General features: G+C 41.3%; 1 protein-coding gene across 7 annotated transcripts; it reads left to right on the top strand.

Moving 5' to 3' along the window:
* The first annotated feature begins 249 nt into the window (after positions 1-249).
* Positions 250-8,529, top strand: LOC115145244 (ras-related protein Rab-35-like). 7 transcript variants are annotated; one of them, XM_029686663.2, is made up of 7 exons: positions 250-657; positions 1,532-2,497; positions 2,967-3,017; positions 3,177-3,300; positions 5,784-5,908; positions 7,296-7,420; positions 7,991-8,529. In XM_029686663.2, exons 2-7 carry the CDS (start codon positions 2,437-2,439, stop codon positions 8,138-8,140), a joined length of 636 nt encoding a protein of 211 aa, XP_029542523.1. In that variant the 5' UTR covers positions 250-657; positions 1,532-2,436; the 3' UTR covers positions 8,141-8,529. The 7 variants fall into 7 exon arrangements, with proteins under 7 accessions (XP_029542523.1, XP_029542520.1, XP_064859237.1 ...); XM_029686660.1 differs by having other exon boundaries at positions 1,450-2,497; XM_065003165.1 differs by having other exon boundaries at positions 1,436-2,497.
* Positions 8,530-15,280: the final 6,751 nt, after the last annotated feature.

The raw sequence follows: 15,280 nt of genomic DNA, 5'->3' as shown, positions 1-15,280 counted from the left end.
AAAATCTCTATATTTTGTCTACATAAAGCCTTGGATTATTCCATTTAGATTTCTAGAATATTGATTTCCCTCCCCAGTGTTTATATTTCATATTTGTAGAGATCGTGTAAGTAATCCAGCCTGCTACTATAATCACATTAAACAAGTATAGTACAAACAGACCTATTTTTTGTATGTATTGATGAGACAAGATAAAGCACACTGAGCAAGATGGGAGATGGGGTGAACAGAGAGGAGGGAGAAGCACATGATTTGGATGTGAGTGACTCAACAACACTCATGTGTGGCCTGAAGACGTCGGGCCGTTGACTAGTCTAAGGCTCCGACCTTTCCTGAGTCATCCCCCCCGGAACGGTCAACAGATTTCTCCTTCCGACTGACCTGCACAAGTCATCGCTATTGATCATTTTGTAGCACGACGCGTTTGTAATGCGCATAGAAACCTAGCTACTCTCGAACAATTATTCCTGTACCGTTATCTAGCCGAGTTGTGTTTTTCGCTCATTACATTTTCATGACAAAGTAACTTTTAACTTCGTCTGTGGGTGAGCGGCTAGCGAATAGCAATTCCCAAAGATCCCGGATACAAACGAATCTAGCCTCAGCTCAGGCAGTCACTGCTGATCCTAGCGGTTGATAATGTCCTCTGGTTACATGGTAGGTAAGTGTGTTAAACCCACATGTCTATGGTTTAAATTAAATCAAACATTGTGGTTTGTCATCAACTGTTGTTGAGTAGTTTGCGATTGTAGCTAATTTACGAAGTGTGTTATTGTTGCGACCTAGCCAGCAGACGATTGTGGGTTTGGGTAGGGACTAGGGAGGGACACTTTCCCAGAGTTTTCAGTAATGTTTTCATTGATAATCACGATGAAGAAGAAGCCATAGAAAATAGAAAACTTTGTACGAATGTGTCAGGATTTATTTTCAAGAACTAACTTTCGCCCCATGTACTCTTTAAAAAAAATGTGTTTATTATGGGGAAAACTGTCCTCAGTTCTTGCCATTCTTTCGCCCTAAAATCGGCGACGCGGACAGACATGAGGGATTCTTTTGCTGTCCCTAAAAATACTTTGGTCACTTAGTGAATATCAAAGAAAAAGGTATGTTTCTATGATACACACTTTCTACTATTTAAACGTATAAACTTTCCCCAAACATTTTGTTTTAACCTCTTCCCAATCCATTACGCCTTCAACCATATATGCAGGCTGTTTTCATATAGGTGTGGTTCATATAGGTCTATTTTTAATGTGTGTGGAGAGAGGGAAAACGGTTGGAAACGTTACAGTTAGAGACATAGCTGTGTTAGTGAACAGGGAAGGGAGGGTGCATACAGGGACTGGGTTGGCATGTGGTCACAGGGAATTGACAGACTACAGGTTGTCTCATCACTCTGTCCCTGTATATTGTCATTGATAAATGTGCCATACAGATGTTCTTTTTCAGGGTATGGGCCAAACAAGGGAGCTGAGGAAAGCCTGAAACAAACCAAATACTGTGAATGTGCTCAACATTTATTTTCCCATAGCTCAAGAGAGGAAGTGTAACCAAGGGATTGAGACCGAAGCAGTTCAATGGATGAAAACGTTGCATGGACTGTAGATTGAAAGAGGAAGTACTTCACCCTCTCAGATTTTTGCTTTCGGTCTCTGCTTGTCCAGCCCTTCAGGCCCCTCTGCCTGTTATTTTGTTTCTTGTAAGAGGTGCGTGATAACTTGACGCAGAGATGACAGCAAGACTGTGGAATAAGCAAGAGTGGTAACTGAGAAGAGCAGTGACGTGAATTCTTACATCCGTAGGCTACCCACTGGAATATCTAAGTATTAGCTAATCAAGCAACAACAATCCATCTACCTTGGACACAGACTAACAACTATGAGCACTTTCAGACGCTCATGGAGGAAGTGACTGACTCTGCCAGACCGCAATTTGACGAGGATAGTCTCTTTGCCCTTGTGTAGAGTTTAAAGTGTCAGAAGTCCTTCAACATCTGTCACTACAGCCCAACTAAGGGGGAAAAACACATTTCTGCACTGGACTGGTAAAGAAAACTTAGGTGAACCTGTGAGTCGGAATATGGTGCTGCAATGAACTAGGAATCCCCTACTGGAGTTAGTGGGAGGAACTGGAACTGAGGTGAAACCCAGAACTAACCGAGGCCTTAGCACGACAACGGAATGCCATGTACTAAACTGGAAATGCGCTTGATTTAACTGGTAATTATTGCACTTTGGAGGTAACAGAACTAGTTTGTAATATTGGAACTGATCTGGGAAATCAGCAGGAAATGAAATTGCAATGGAAGTGTTTTGAGGATGTTTTCTGTACATCTTCCATTCTGAACTGGTAGCATTTGGGAAGACTGGAAACTGTTCCTGTGGAACGGCATTTATTGGGAGAGGATTACTGAAACCAACAGCACTGTCTGCAGAAATGGCGGGCCCGGGAAAGGACTACAACCATCTCTTCAAACTGCTCATCATTGGAGACTCCAGTCAGTGCATCTTAACTTCCATCTTCATACAAAGTTCCTGTGGTCCCTTAGTGCTTACTCTGTCTGTGTTAAAATAGTAGTGTAATTCAAGTGTAGCTGTGCTGTGACACTGATGTTTAGCGGGCAGGTCATATTTTGTGAGTTGTGATTTAAAGGATTAGGTTACTGTTTAATCTCCTTAGTAACACAGAAAATATCAGTCAGTCTGCTTAATCATTGGGTGATTATGATGAACATGCCTCACTTACTCACCAAGCTTGCTTGATTGACGAAGTAGACTTATTTGTCGCCAACTCTTCAGACAATATGATAGATTTTAAAACATTTACCCATGATGTAGTGATATGGCTTGCTGTATGTTGGCTACTTGTAATAGGACAATAAGTAGCCTGATACTGAGTACTCAGAAGTGAATGAAGAAAGGCCTAATCACCTAACCTCTCATACCGGTCTAACCTCTCTGCTCAAGATGTAGGGAAAAGCAGTCTACTACTACGATTTGCAGATAACTCCTTCTCTGGTGAGTTGCTGTTCTCTATCTGGTCAGTGTATATACTATTAAACGATGTGAATGTGTGAGTGGTTAGGAACTGTGTTTTCTATATTTTCTTCAAGATTGTGAATGTGTGCATAGCATGTGTGGTGTGTGTTTCTCTAACCTCTCTGCTTTGGCCTGCAGGCAGCTACATCACTACAATTGGTGTGGACTTTAAGATCCGTACGGTAGACATAGACGGGGAGCGAGTCAAACTGCAGATCTGGGACACGGCGGGCCAGGAACGCTTCAGGACCATCACTTCAACGTAATCTATCATCTATCTACACATATAGAAGCTATACAGTCGTAGGCAAAAGTTTTGAGAATGACAAATATTAGTTTCCACAAAGTTTGCTGCTTCGGTGTCTATTTTTGTCAATGTTACTATGGAGTACTGAAGTATAATTATTCTGCCCTTGAGTTGCGTTCCCATGCAAAACTAGACAGATAGCTAACAACTAAGTCTTCAATAAAACTCCCAAGGCGTGACTTTTCTTGAATGAATATATTGCAAACGTTTGTTGTGAAACTGCAAAATACAGAAAATATACTTTAGTGTTCAATTCACACCGACATACTGTAGCTGCACATTAAACATTTGAAGTTGCATAAATACAAAGCACGCGCTAAGGTACCATGCATCTGGCAATGATGCCAAACCATATAGCTAATTGTTAACCATATGGTAATTGGCTCCTTTCATTACTCTAATAATGTATAACCATCTATGTAGAATAACAAAGCATATTACACTAGAAACAGTAACAAAACTACAGTATTGTATATTTTACAATTCGCTTGCATGACGCATGAGCAAAGTAATACAGCTAACGACATACATTAAAGGCATTGTAATTTGTGAGTAAATGCAACCAACATTGATTATTTAAGCAACTCTATCAATAACAAGATTATCATCATTAGCTAAATGCTTGAATCGAACTTACAAACAAATATTTTTCCAAGGCTGAAGCGTGACAAGAAATAACTACATTGAAAGACCTGCAACGTAGCGTTGTTTGTAGCTGCTCTATGCGTGCAAAACAAATTCTGTACTTCCTGTTTGAGCCGTCTTTCTAAGTACCAGAAAGCGCCACTAGGGGCCAAATAACACCATTGAACACAATGAAAATCCAATTTAACCATTGTAATAAAATAATCTGTTACCTTCTAACAGGATGGCAGCACAATAATTACAAGCATTTCATAAGTGTCAAAAGCTTTTATTGACAATTACATGAAGTTGATGCAAAGAGTCAATATTTGCAGTGTTGACCCTTCTTTTTCAAGACTTCTGCAATCTGCTCTGGCATGCTGTCAATTAACTTCTGGGCCACATCCTGACTGATGGCAGCCCATTCTTGCATAATCAATGCTTGGAGTTTGTCAGAATTTGTGGGGTTTTGTTTGTCCACCTGCCTCTTGAGGATTGACCACAAGTTCTCAATGGGATTCAAGTCTGGGGAGTTTCCTGGCCATGGACCCAAAATATCGATGTTTTGTTCCCTGAGCCACTTAGTTATCACTTTTGCATTATGGAAAGGTGCTCCATCATGCTGGAAAAGGAATTGTTCGTCACCAAACTGTTCCTGGATGGTTGGGAGAAGTTGCTCTCGGAGGATGTGTTGGTACCATTCTTTATTCATGGCTGTGTTCTTAGGCAAAATTGTGAGTGAGCCCACTCCCTTGGCCGAGAAGCAACCCCACACATGAATGGTCTCAGGATGCTTTACTGTTGACATGACACAGGACTGATGGTAGCGCTCACCTTGTCTTCTCCGTACAAGCTTTTTTTCCGGATGCCCCAAACAATCGGAAAGGGGATTCATCACAGAAAATGACTTTACCCCAGTCCTCCGCAGTCCTATCCCTGTAATTTGGCAGAATATCAGTCTGTCCCTGACGTTTTTCCTGGAGAGAAGTGGCTTCTTTGCTGCCATTCTTGACACCAGGCCATCCTCCAAGACTTCGCCTCACTGTGCGTGCAGATTAGAGGTTGACCGATTAATCGGAATGGCCGGTTAATTAGGGCCGATTTCAAGTTTTCATAACAATCGGAAATCTGTATTTTTGGGGCGCCGATTAAAAAAAGAAATATATATATATATATATATACACGGACGGAAGCTATACTGTTACTTTGGCAATACTATAGTGCCTATAAGAACATCCAATAGTCAAAGGTATATGAAATACAAATGGTATATAGAGAAATAGTCCTATAAATACTATATTAATTACAACCTAAAACCTCTTACCTTGGAATATTGAAGTCTCATGTTAAAAGGAACCACCAACTTTCATATATTTTCATGTTCTGAGTAAGGAACTCAAACGTTAGCTTTTTTACATGGCACATACTGCACTTTTACTTTCTTCTCCAACACTGTTTTTGCATTATTTATACCAAATTGAGCATGTTTCATTATATATTTGAGACTAAATAGATTTTATGTATTAAGTTAAAATAAGTGTTCATTTGTTTGTTCAGTATTGTTGTAATTGTCATTATTACAAATATATATATATATATATATATATATATATATTTTAAAAACTGATGATTTAATTGGTATCGGCTTTTTTTGGTCCTCCAATAATCGGTATCGTCATTGAAAAATCATATTTGGTCGACCTCTAATTGATACCAGCCTGGGCAGAGTGCCAGCCAACAATAACTATCCCCTGAAAAACAATGTAACGATTTCCTCTTTTATACAGTAGTCTTTCTCCCTGTTCCCCTACCAGGTATTACAGAAATACCCATGGTGTGATTATTGTTTATGACGTCACCAACCCAGAGTCGTTTGTGAACGTGAAGAGGTGGCTTAATGAGATCACTCAGAACTGTGACAACGTCTGTAAGATCCTAGGTGAGTTTGGTGTGCTGAGGTGATGTGATGGAGGAAGATTAATGTAGATGGCAAGATAGAGTAGATTGGATGAATGGATATTCACTAAAAATGACTTTTGACTTCCAGTCCAATGTGTTAATGTTATGGCTGATTGTGAACTGATAGACACACATCATATATCCCAAAAGTATATGGACACCCTTTCAAATGAGTGGATTCGGCTATTTCAGCCACACCGTTGCTGACAGGTGTATAAAATCGAGCACACCGTCATGCAATCTCCATAGACAAACATTGTCAGTAGAATGGCCTTACTGAAGTGCTCTGTGACTTTCAATGTGGCACCGTCATAGGATGCAACCTATCCAACAAGTCAGTTCGTCAAATTTCTGCCCTGCTAGAGCTTCCCCAGTCAACTCAAAGTGCTGTTATTGTGAAGTGGAAACGTCTAGGAGCAACAACGGCTCAGCCACGAAGTGGTAGGCCACACAAGCTCACAGAATGGGACCGCCTAGTTCTGGACCCCGTAAAAATCATCTGTCCTCGGTTGCAACACTCACTACCGAGTTCCAAATTGCCTTTGGAAACAACGTCAGCAGAGTAACTGTTTGTCGGGAGCTTCATGAAATGGGTTTCCATGGCCGAGCAGCCACACACAATGCGCAATGCCAAGTGGTGTAAAGCTCGCCACCATTGGACTCTGGAGCAGTTGAAACTCGTTCTCTGGAGTTCTGAATCCCGCTTCAACATCTGGCAGTCCGACAGACAAATCTGGGTTTGGGGGATGTCAGGATAACACTACCTGCCCAATACATAGTGCCAACTGTAAAGTTAGGTGGAGGAGGAATAATGGTCTGGGACTGTTTCTCATGGTTTGGGCTAGGCCCCTTAGCTCCAGTGAAATGAAATCTTAATGCTACAGCATACAATGACATTCTAGACGATTCTATGCTTCCAACTTTGTGGCAACAGTTTGGGGTAGGCCCTTTCCTGTTTCATCATGACAATTACCCCGTGCACAAAGCGAGGTATATACAGAAATGGTTTGTCGAGATTGGTGTGGAAGAACTTGATTGGCCTGCATAGAGCCCTGACCTCAACCCCATAGAACACCTTTGGGATGAATTGGAACACCAACTGCGAGCCAGGCCTAATCGTCCAACATCAGTGCCCGACCTCACTAATGCTATTGTGGCTGAATGGAAGCAAGTCCCCGCAGCAATGTTCCATCATCTAGTGGAAAGACTTCCCAGAAGATTGGAGGCTGTTATAGCAGATTTGGCATGATTTTGTAATGAGATGTTTGACGTGCAGGTGTCCACATACTTTTGGTCATGTAGTGTACTGTGCTGTCCAAAACAACATCTTTCATTCATCCCCACTTCTCTCTCTCGCCCTCTCTCAGTGGGGAACAAGAATGACGACCCCTCCAAGAAGCAGGTGGACTCCCAGGATGCAATGCATTTCGGGGAGTCGGTGGGCGTCCGGGTATTTGAGACGAGTGCCAAAGAAAATATCAACGTTGAAGAGGTGAGCCAGGCAGCCATGTTCCAAACCCAGGGTGTACCTCATTCACTTCCTCCTAGTAATAATAATAAAATAAAATGAGTCAGCTCCGTCAAAATAAAACTAAGCCTCAAATATCCAGGATGTCTTTGGGAAAGCTGAGCTTGAGACCTGATATGTCTTTCACAGGGAATTATCCATTTATTTAGCTTTTTTTTATGGAGAAAAAAAAGTACACTGCTATCAGAAGCCATGACATCATTTTCTGGACTTTTTCATACTGTTTAAAGGCAGAGTCAACTTAGTGTATGTAAACTTCTGACCCACTGGAATTGTGATACAGTGAATTATAAGTGAAATAATCTGTCTGTAAACAATTGTTGGGAAAATTACTTGTCATGCACAAAGTAGATGTCCTAACCATCTTGCAAAAACTAGTTTGTTAACAAGACATTTGTGGAGTGGTTCAAAAACTAGTTTTAATGACTCCAACTGTATGTATCGTGATGTGTATGTATTTTAGTCATTGCCCTGTTTTGCTCCTTTGCCTTCTACCTGTCCTGCTCCTCCCCCCCCTCTCCTTCCCTCTCTCAGATGTTTATGGCTTTCACTCACATGGTCCTTCGGACAAAGAAGCAGAGTCAGAGTCGTGCAGAGAGAGAGCGGGAACGAGAGAAGGAAACGGTTGACATCAACTCTCACAGACACAGAGAGAGGAGGAAGAGGGGGAAGAAGTGTTGCTGAGCGAGAAAGGGAGGAGATTTTCTAAGAACAGGACAGACCAATGGAGAGTCGAGCATCCAAAGTCTGTCTGCGCTCATGTGGAAAGAGCCAGGACCTTACATGTTGACATTGCACTGAGTCAAGATTACAAGAGGTTAAGGACAGAGAACCACTGTTACGTGCCGAATTTTTACCCTAGCAGTTATTTTTTATGAATGTATATTAATGTCATTTTATCATTAAAAAGGAAACTGGATCCCCAAAGTGTCAAACTGTTATTAAAACCCCTAATTTAGGAAATACACTAATGACTTCAAGTGACTAGAGTGATGCATCTGTCTTATTTGTAATGAAAAAGACTGTCATGTGATAAATATAGCGTCTAAATAAACAGTGAGCAATAAAGTCAATCTGTGTGCTTTTTATATGCAATATACCATTCCTAAAACCTATTCAGTATTTCAATGCGTTGATTTCTTCCTTAACTCAATTGAATGGCAACACAGGAAATATCCATACTTTATGAAACACCATTTCCCACCACCATATTAGAGTGGCTAAATGCTAGTCCCGGATGTTGCGTATCACGTTCAGCCAATCAAGTTGCAGCAGTCTGTTATTTACTCTTGGTCTGAATGCTGTACACAATGTCAGGAAGTAGCATTAGCCACCCTTGAATGGAGGTGGAAAATTCTGTTTCATGAAGAAAGTACGCATGTTTTCCCTGTTTTTCCCCCCCGACTTATCACCATTAAATTGAGTTATGGAGGGTAGTCGACACTTTTGCAGCCTGAATACATTCCCTATGGACGGTAAGATGAAACGACTCAATATCACCATCTGCAGGCCTTTGGGCTACTATACCAGTAGTTTATTTGCAAAGCCATTGGTGATACAAAATCGACAGATCTATTGTAATGCAAGACTATGGTAATTGGTTTCTTTTTTTACACAACTGTGCATTTTGTGCCTCTGTAACACCAATGTTCAGTAACTATTTACTAAATGATCTTGAATGCACCCCTGGCTGCTCAAGCGGTTTGAGAAACACTCTTTTCAAAAACTGAAAAATTGGGCGTGCAAAATTATTCAGCCCCTTTACTTTCAGTGCAGCAAACTCTCTCCAGAAGTTCAGTGAGGATCTCTGAATGATCCTATGTTGACCTAAATGACTAATGATGATAAATACAATCCACCTGTGTGTGATCAAGTCTCTGTATAGATGCACCTGCACTGTGATAGTCTCAGAGGTCCGTTAAAAGCGCAGAGAGCATCATGAAGAACAAGGAACACACCAGGCAGGTCCGAGATACTGTTGTGAAGAAGTTTAAAGCCGGATTTGGATACAAAAAGATTTCCCAAGCTTTAAACATCCCAAGGAGCACTGTGCAAGCGATAATATTGAAATGGAAGGAGTATCAGACCACTGCAAATCTACCAAGACCTGGCCGATGAAGGTACCACATTCATCTGTACAAACAATAGCACACAAGTATAAACACCATGAGACCACATAGCCGTCATACCACTCAGGAAGGAGACGCGTTCTGTCTCCTAGAGATGAACGTACTTTGGTCTGAAAAGTGCAAATCAATCCCAGAACAACAGCAAAGGACCTTGTGAGTATGCTGGAGGAAACGGATACAAAAGTATTTAGATCCTCAGTAAAACGAGTCCTATATCGACATAACCTGAAAGGCCACTCTGCAAGGAAAAAGCCACTGCTCCAAAACCGCCATAAAAAAGCCAGACTACAGTTTGCAACTGCACATGGGGACAAAGATCATACTTTTTGGAGAAATGTCCTTTGGTCTGATAAAAAAAAAATAGAACTGTTTGGCCATAATGACCATAGTTATGTTTGGAGGAAAAAGGGGGAGGCTTGCAAGCCAAAGAACACCATCACACCCGTGAAGCACGTGGGTGGTAGCATCATGTTGTGGCGGTGCTTTGCTGCAGGAGGTGCTGGTGCACTTCACAAAATAGATGGCTTCATGAGGAATGAAAATTATGTGGATATATTGAAGCAACATCTCAAGACATCAGTTAAAGCTGGGTTGCAAATGGGTCTTCCAAATGGACATTGACCCCGAGCATACTTCCAAAGTTGTGGCAAAATGGCTTAAAGACAACAGAGTCAGGTTATTGGAGTGGCCATCACAAAGCGCTCACCTCAATCCTATAGAACATTTGTGGGCAGAACTGAAAAAGCGTGTACGAGCAAGGAGGCCTACAAACCTGACTCAGTTACACCAGCTCTGTCAGGAGGAATGGGCCAAAATTAACTTAACTTACTGTTGGAAGCTTGTGGAAGGCTACCCAAAACATTTGACCCAAGGTAAACAATTTAAAAGGCAATGCTACCAAATACTAATTGAGTGTATTTAAAAAAGTCCTTAAACTTCTGACCCACTGGGAATGTGATGAAAGAAATAAAAGCTGAAATAAATCATTCTCTATACTATTATTCTGACATTTCACATTCTTACAGTAAAGTGGTGATCCTAACTGACCTAAAACAGGGAATTTTTACAAGGACTAAATGTCAGGAATTGTGAAAAACCGAGTTTAAATGCATTTGGCTAAGGTGTATGTATACTTCCGACTTCAACTGTAGGTCTAAAATGCACGCAGTGCTTGCTCCATACATAATTTATCTTCAACTCCAGTATTTTCCATAACTAGTCAAATTTATTCCGCACATCTGACTTCCTCTTTACCGCCTGTGCAACCAATAATAAACATTCCACTATTTTGAGTTTATTTGTCATGCGCTCTTTCCACCAATTTTGCTGTCATGTGTTACGGTGTTCAGAGTTTGTTATAACCAATTTATTGATGTGATTATGGTATGCTATAGATCAGGCCCTATTGTCACCTGTATGCGACACTATTGTCACGTAAAGAGAGCAAGGTTTGAGGGAATATGGAATGTTTTTCCTAAACAGATGAGGGATTTTGGTAACAACTTTTCAGTCAGAAATGGCTGTAATTATGTTGCAGCTTCGGCAACACGGACAGTGTGGTGGTCGCTGCAGCAGGGAGGAGGGGGAGATAACAGGTGCTAGGCACAGTCACTCGCTGTCTTTCTTTTTAACACACCGCAGTAAGTCTGAGCCTGGCGGCACAATCAACTCAATTGCGGTCGGACTCCCTCTAGTCATTTGTGTGTCTTAATTATTTAATCAAAAGGTTTGCTTAAAGCATCAGACAAGCTCAGTGAATATAGTTGATTTGACTAAAACACATAGGATGTGTCTATATATGGAAAAATACACATTTTAAACATTTTGACCAATCAATTGGTCGAAAGAACAGGTGACTCTTGATCGACCAATATTTGTTTTTGTCGGGGACAGCCCTAGTGGAGTCACTACAATGTTGTTGATCCATTTTCAGTTTTCTCCCATCACGACCATTGAACTCTGTTAGCTGTTTTAAAATCACCAATGGCTTCATGATGACATCCCTAAGCAGTTTCCTTCCTGACCTGCAGCTCAGTTCAGAAGTACGACTGCATCTTTGTGTCTGGGTGGTACTTGATTTCTTAAATGGCAACATATAGAAATATTAATGAATTTCCTTCTGACTTGCTCCTGAACGATGGTGTTTAATAGACTGTTGAAATGATCACCACAATCACACAATAGTGTACTTCCCAAACAAAATAAAAAAAGTATCCTCGGCTATAGAAGTTTGTAGCAAAGCCTCTGAACATCATGGACACAAACCAAAGCTATCCTGTATGTAGAGTCACGTCTTTCCCCTGCATTGTACAGCTTGTTTCTAGCATAAAGCATCGTGGACTAAAGCGTTGTTAAAGAATCCGGTCCATTTTAATTAAAAACATCTTGACCTAACAAAGAGTAGGGCCTACGATTTTACCCATTTATCCTCAAATAAACCGAGCCCTGGTTTTAACTTAACTCACCGAGCCCTTCACTGACACTGAGCTATTTAAAGAGTGTATGGTAACTGAAGGAATTGGCTGACAAAATCTATAGATGGTAGACTATAATTTAATCTGTCAAACAGGTAGGCATACCTCTTTCTTGAATAGAAAGAAATTGGCTCCAACACAAATCCCCCTTCCTGCTAGTAGCCAAGGCAAATTAAAATGAAGACTGCTTAAAATAATTAGGCCTACTTTCAGCACTGACATGCTGTCCATCTCCATGGCTGCTGCTTCATATTTATGTAAATTACTTGAATATGACTTGTTGTGAGGTTAATAACTCTGACAAATAGCTTCAGTATGGGCAATGAAATATTATTTGTATTAATAAATAGAGCAGTAGCAAGCATACCTCCGGTCCTCATCTTCACGCTCTTTCTCTATTGAATTTTTGGGACAAATAGTTTTTTTGCCGAAGAAGCCTTTCACTTGCTTCCTGAAGTGCCACCGTATACAGCACAGCCATTGGTTTAGGCAGAACAAAAGGATTTACATCAGCAAGAGCAGGGCAGGCCAGAGCTCATGATTGTGGTAGCCTAGTTTTATATACACACTCCCAGTGCATTTCCCCCTGGACCGAGTTTGGGAAACGCTGGCCAAGGCCTATAGCATATAGTATAGGCTATGGATCACTTGATTGAGACCCCACTAGGCGCACTTGATATTGTGTGCCCAGCAGAGATTAAGGGATGAGGGGCAGCATTGGGCACACATTGAGATATAATAAGCAACTCATTCTCAAACACTGAGCAATATGACATTTAATCTATTACAAATTACAGGACCTCCCCTGGACTAAAAAAATAAAAATACTAAACAGTCCCCCTGACTGAAATTGAAAAAGCCTGAACCACCCCCATTTTCCTCTGGGTAACAATTGTGCAAATTTCAACCACTCCCTTAGGCTTCTTCAATGGCTCAGGAAAATATAATAAAGCTGCACACATCTTTCATTTGACTAAGGAGAACACTTGTTGGAGTGTAAAGCCAACCTAATGCATCAGTGTGGCAATCCCACTCAACCAATCGACAAGTCAGCCCACCACCATTCACTCACCCTCAGCGAGGTTGTAGGAAACCGTAAGCATATGGTTTTTCAGGAAGCAGAGGTGAAGACTCAAACCGGATGCTTCCCGTTTCTTCCAGCTCCGCTCAGGCTTGTCTTTTATGCCTGCTATGTTAGGTTATCACTCACTAGATCTCTCCGCATCTTGATTGGCTCTAAGAACATGGTCCATTTCATCGCAGGTGGGGGTGGTCAGAGAACCCTGGTAGCGGTAGAACTTGGTGAGGTCCACACTTCCTAGCAGATCACTGATGGATGGTGGCTGCACTATGTCAACTGATGAACCTGAGACAGGAGAGTAGTGTGAAAAATACTAGTAACACCACTATCAATGGGAAAAGGCTCTCCCCTTGTTAGTGCCCGAAAAGCAGTGGAGTTTTCACTTTGCTCTTTCTCTCTCTGTATCTATCTCTGCAAATCCAAATTGAGCTACATTGGCATACAAATACAGAATATAAGTACTTTAAAGCTAGCTGGCACCACTGCTCCTCACCCTTCTCTGTTATATTCAGCAGATATGTCAAAGTCCTCCAGGATTCCACATGCTATTGCTTGCCTGTCACCTGGATTCCATGGAATGTGTTGATGATAGCATGGATAATAAGTAGTGAAGGCTGGTGGGAGGAGCTATAGGAGGATGGGTTCATTGTAATGACTGGAACACATCAAACACATGGTAACAACGTGTTTGACTCTGTTCCATTGATTCCATTCCAGCCATTACAATGATCCCGTCCTCCTATAGCGCCCCCACCAGCCTCCTCTGATAACAAGGTATTCTGCCATAACTCTTATTACTAAGTCAATAATCATAACTCTGTCATAGTATTGTCATCTTCAATGTCGAACTGTTGTGACGTAGAGTTGAACATCTAGGATTTTACCCACGCACCGCTACTGCACACACACTCTCTCTCTCCTAGTACAGTATCTCACCTCCATGGGGTATCTGACTGAATCCACTGTGTGTTCAGACCCTTGGTGGCACAGTGAGTCGCCTCCCCAGTGGAAATGTATCATGACGGCCGTGTAGCCATGAGAGAGCCCCCCTCCTCTCACCTCCATCAGGCCCTCCTCTAACACAGAGCTCACTGGGAGGATGAACATAAGTTGTGGTATTACCGTAGTATAAGTTAATATGGTGTTGTGTATTCACTAACAACTGTTAACGAGAAAATGATACCTATGTCCTTGAGCTACTGAGGTTACTTTAAAGAAGACCAGATAACACATGTCCTACAGACACACTATAAGGACAGGACCTAGGAGATTCACCACAAGAGTACCTGTGTGTCCATTGTTGGTGAGGAACTTGATGCTGTGTGGATTAGTGATGTCACTGAAGGTGCGGTTGCGGAGACTGGGGTCAAAGGTCAGCTGGTTAGTATCAATGTTGATCAGCGACCGTCTGAACCCCTCCACACTGAGAGTTGGGAAGGGAGGGCCAGAAAGAGGGTCTGTTCTCTAAAAGAGAGAGAAAGAAAAAGAAAGCCTCTGTCAGATTAAATGTTTTCTGGTATGAACTGTGTTTGTGTAGCACAGCTATGAGATGAGTGAAGAGTAATGGCCTGAGTTTAAGTCAGAACTAATGAATTCTTACCACAACCATTGTGACACCAGGGCTGGTCTAAAAGAAACACATTTGAAAATACATATAATTCATAGAAAATATATAAATATTTATTACAGTTTAAAAAAAAAGTTGTTTTGAAAGCCTACGCACCTGCTATGGCTAGAGAACAGAGATAGAGGATAATACACACAGATGTCTGAAAAGCAAATATAAATAAAATGTAGCTTAAAGATGCATGAATCTTTGATATCTCTATGATTAGATTTCTGTCCCAATGTAGCCATGCTCTCTCATTTGAACTATTTGCGCCTTACGGATTGTGGTTGTTGTGGATGGCTGTTCACAAATCTAAATGTGTATTTGAACCCAATAATGGTTGAATTCAAGAAGTTTAAGCTGCCTATCAATCACTGTTTTTGAAACCAGTGGACAGCCAGTAAAACATTAGCTCTTGCAACAGCTGCATAATGCAGATCCAAGCCTATGGAATAAAAGTGGGGCTTTTATTGCTCAATCTAATTAATTCTGATCAAATAAATAAATCCATAGGCCTAATGGACACATGCT

Source organism: Oncorhynchus nerka, linkage group LG17 (genome assembly GCF_034236695.1).
Source record: "Oncorhynchus nerka isolate Pitt River linkage group LG17, Oner_Uvic_2.0, whole genome shotgun sequence".
Taxonomy (NCBI): domain Eukaryota; kingdom Metazoa; phylum Chordata; class Actinopteri; order Salmoniformes; family Salmonidae; genus Oncorhynchus; species Oncorhynchus nerka.
This window is presented reverse-complemented; position numbering and strand designations above follow the sequence as displayed.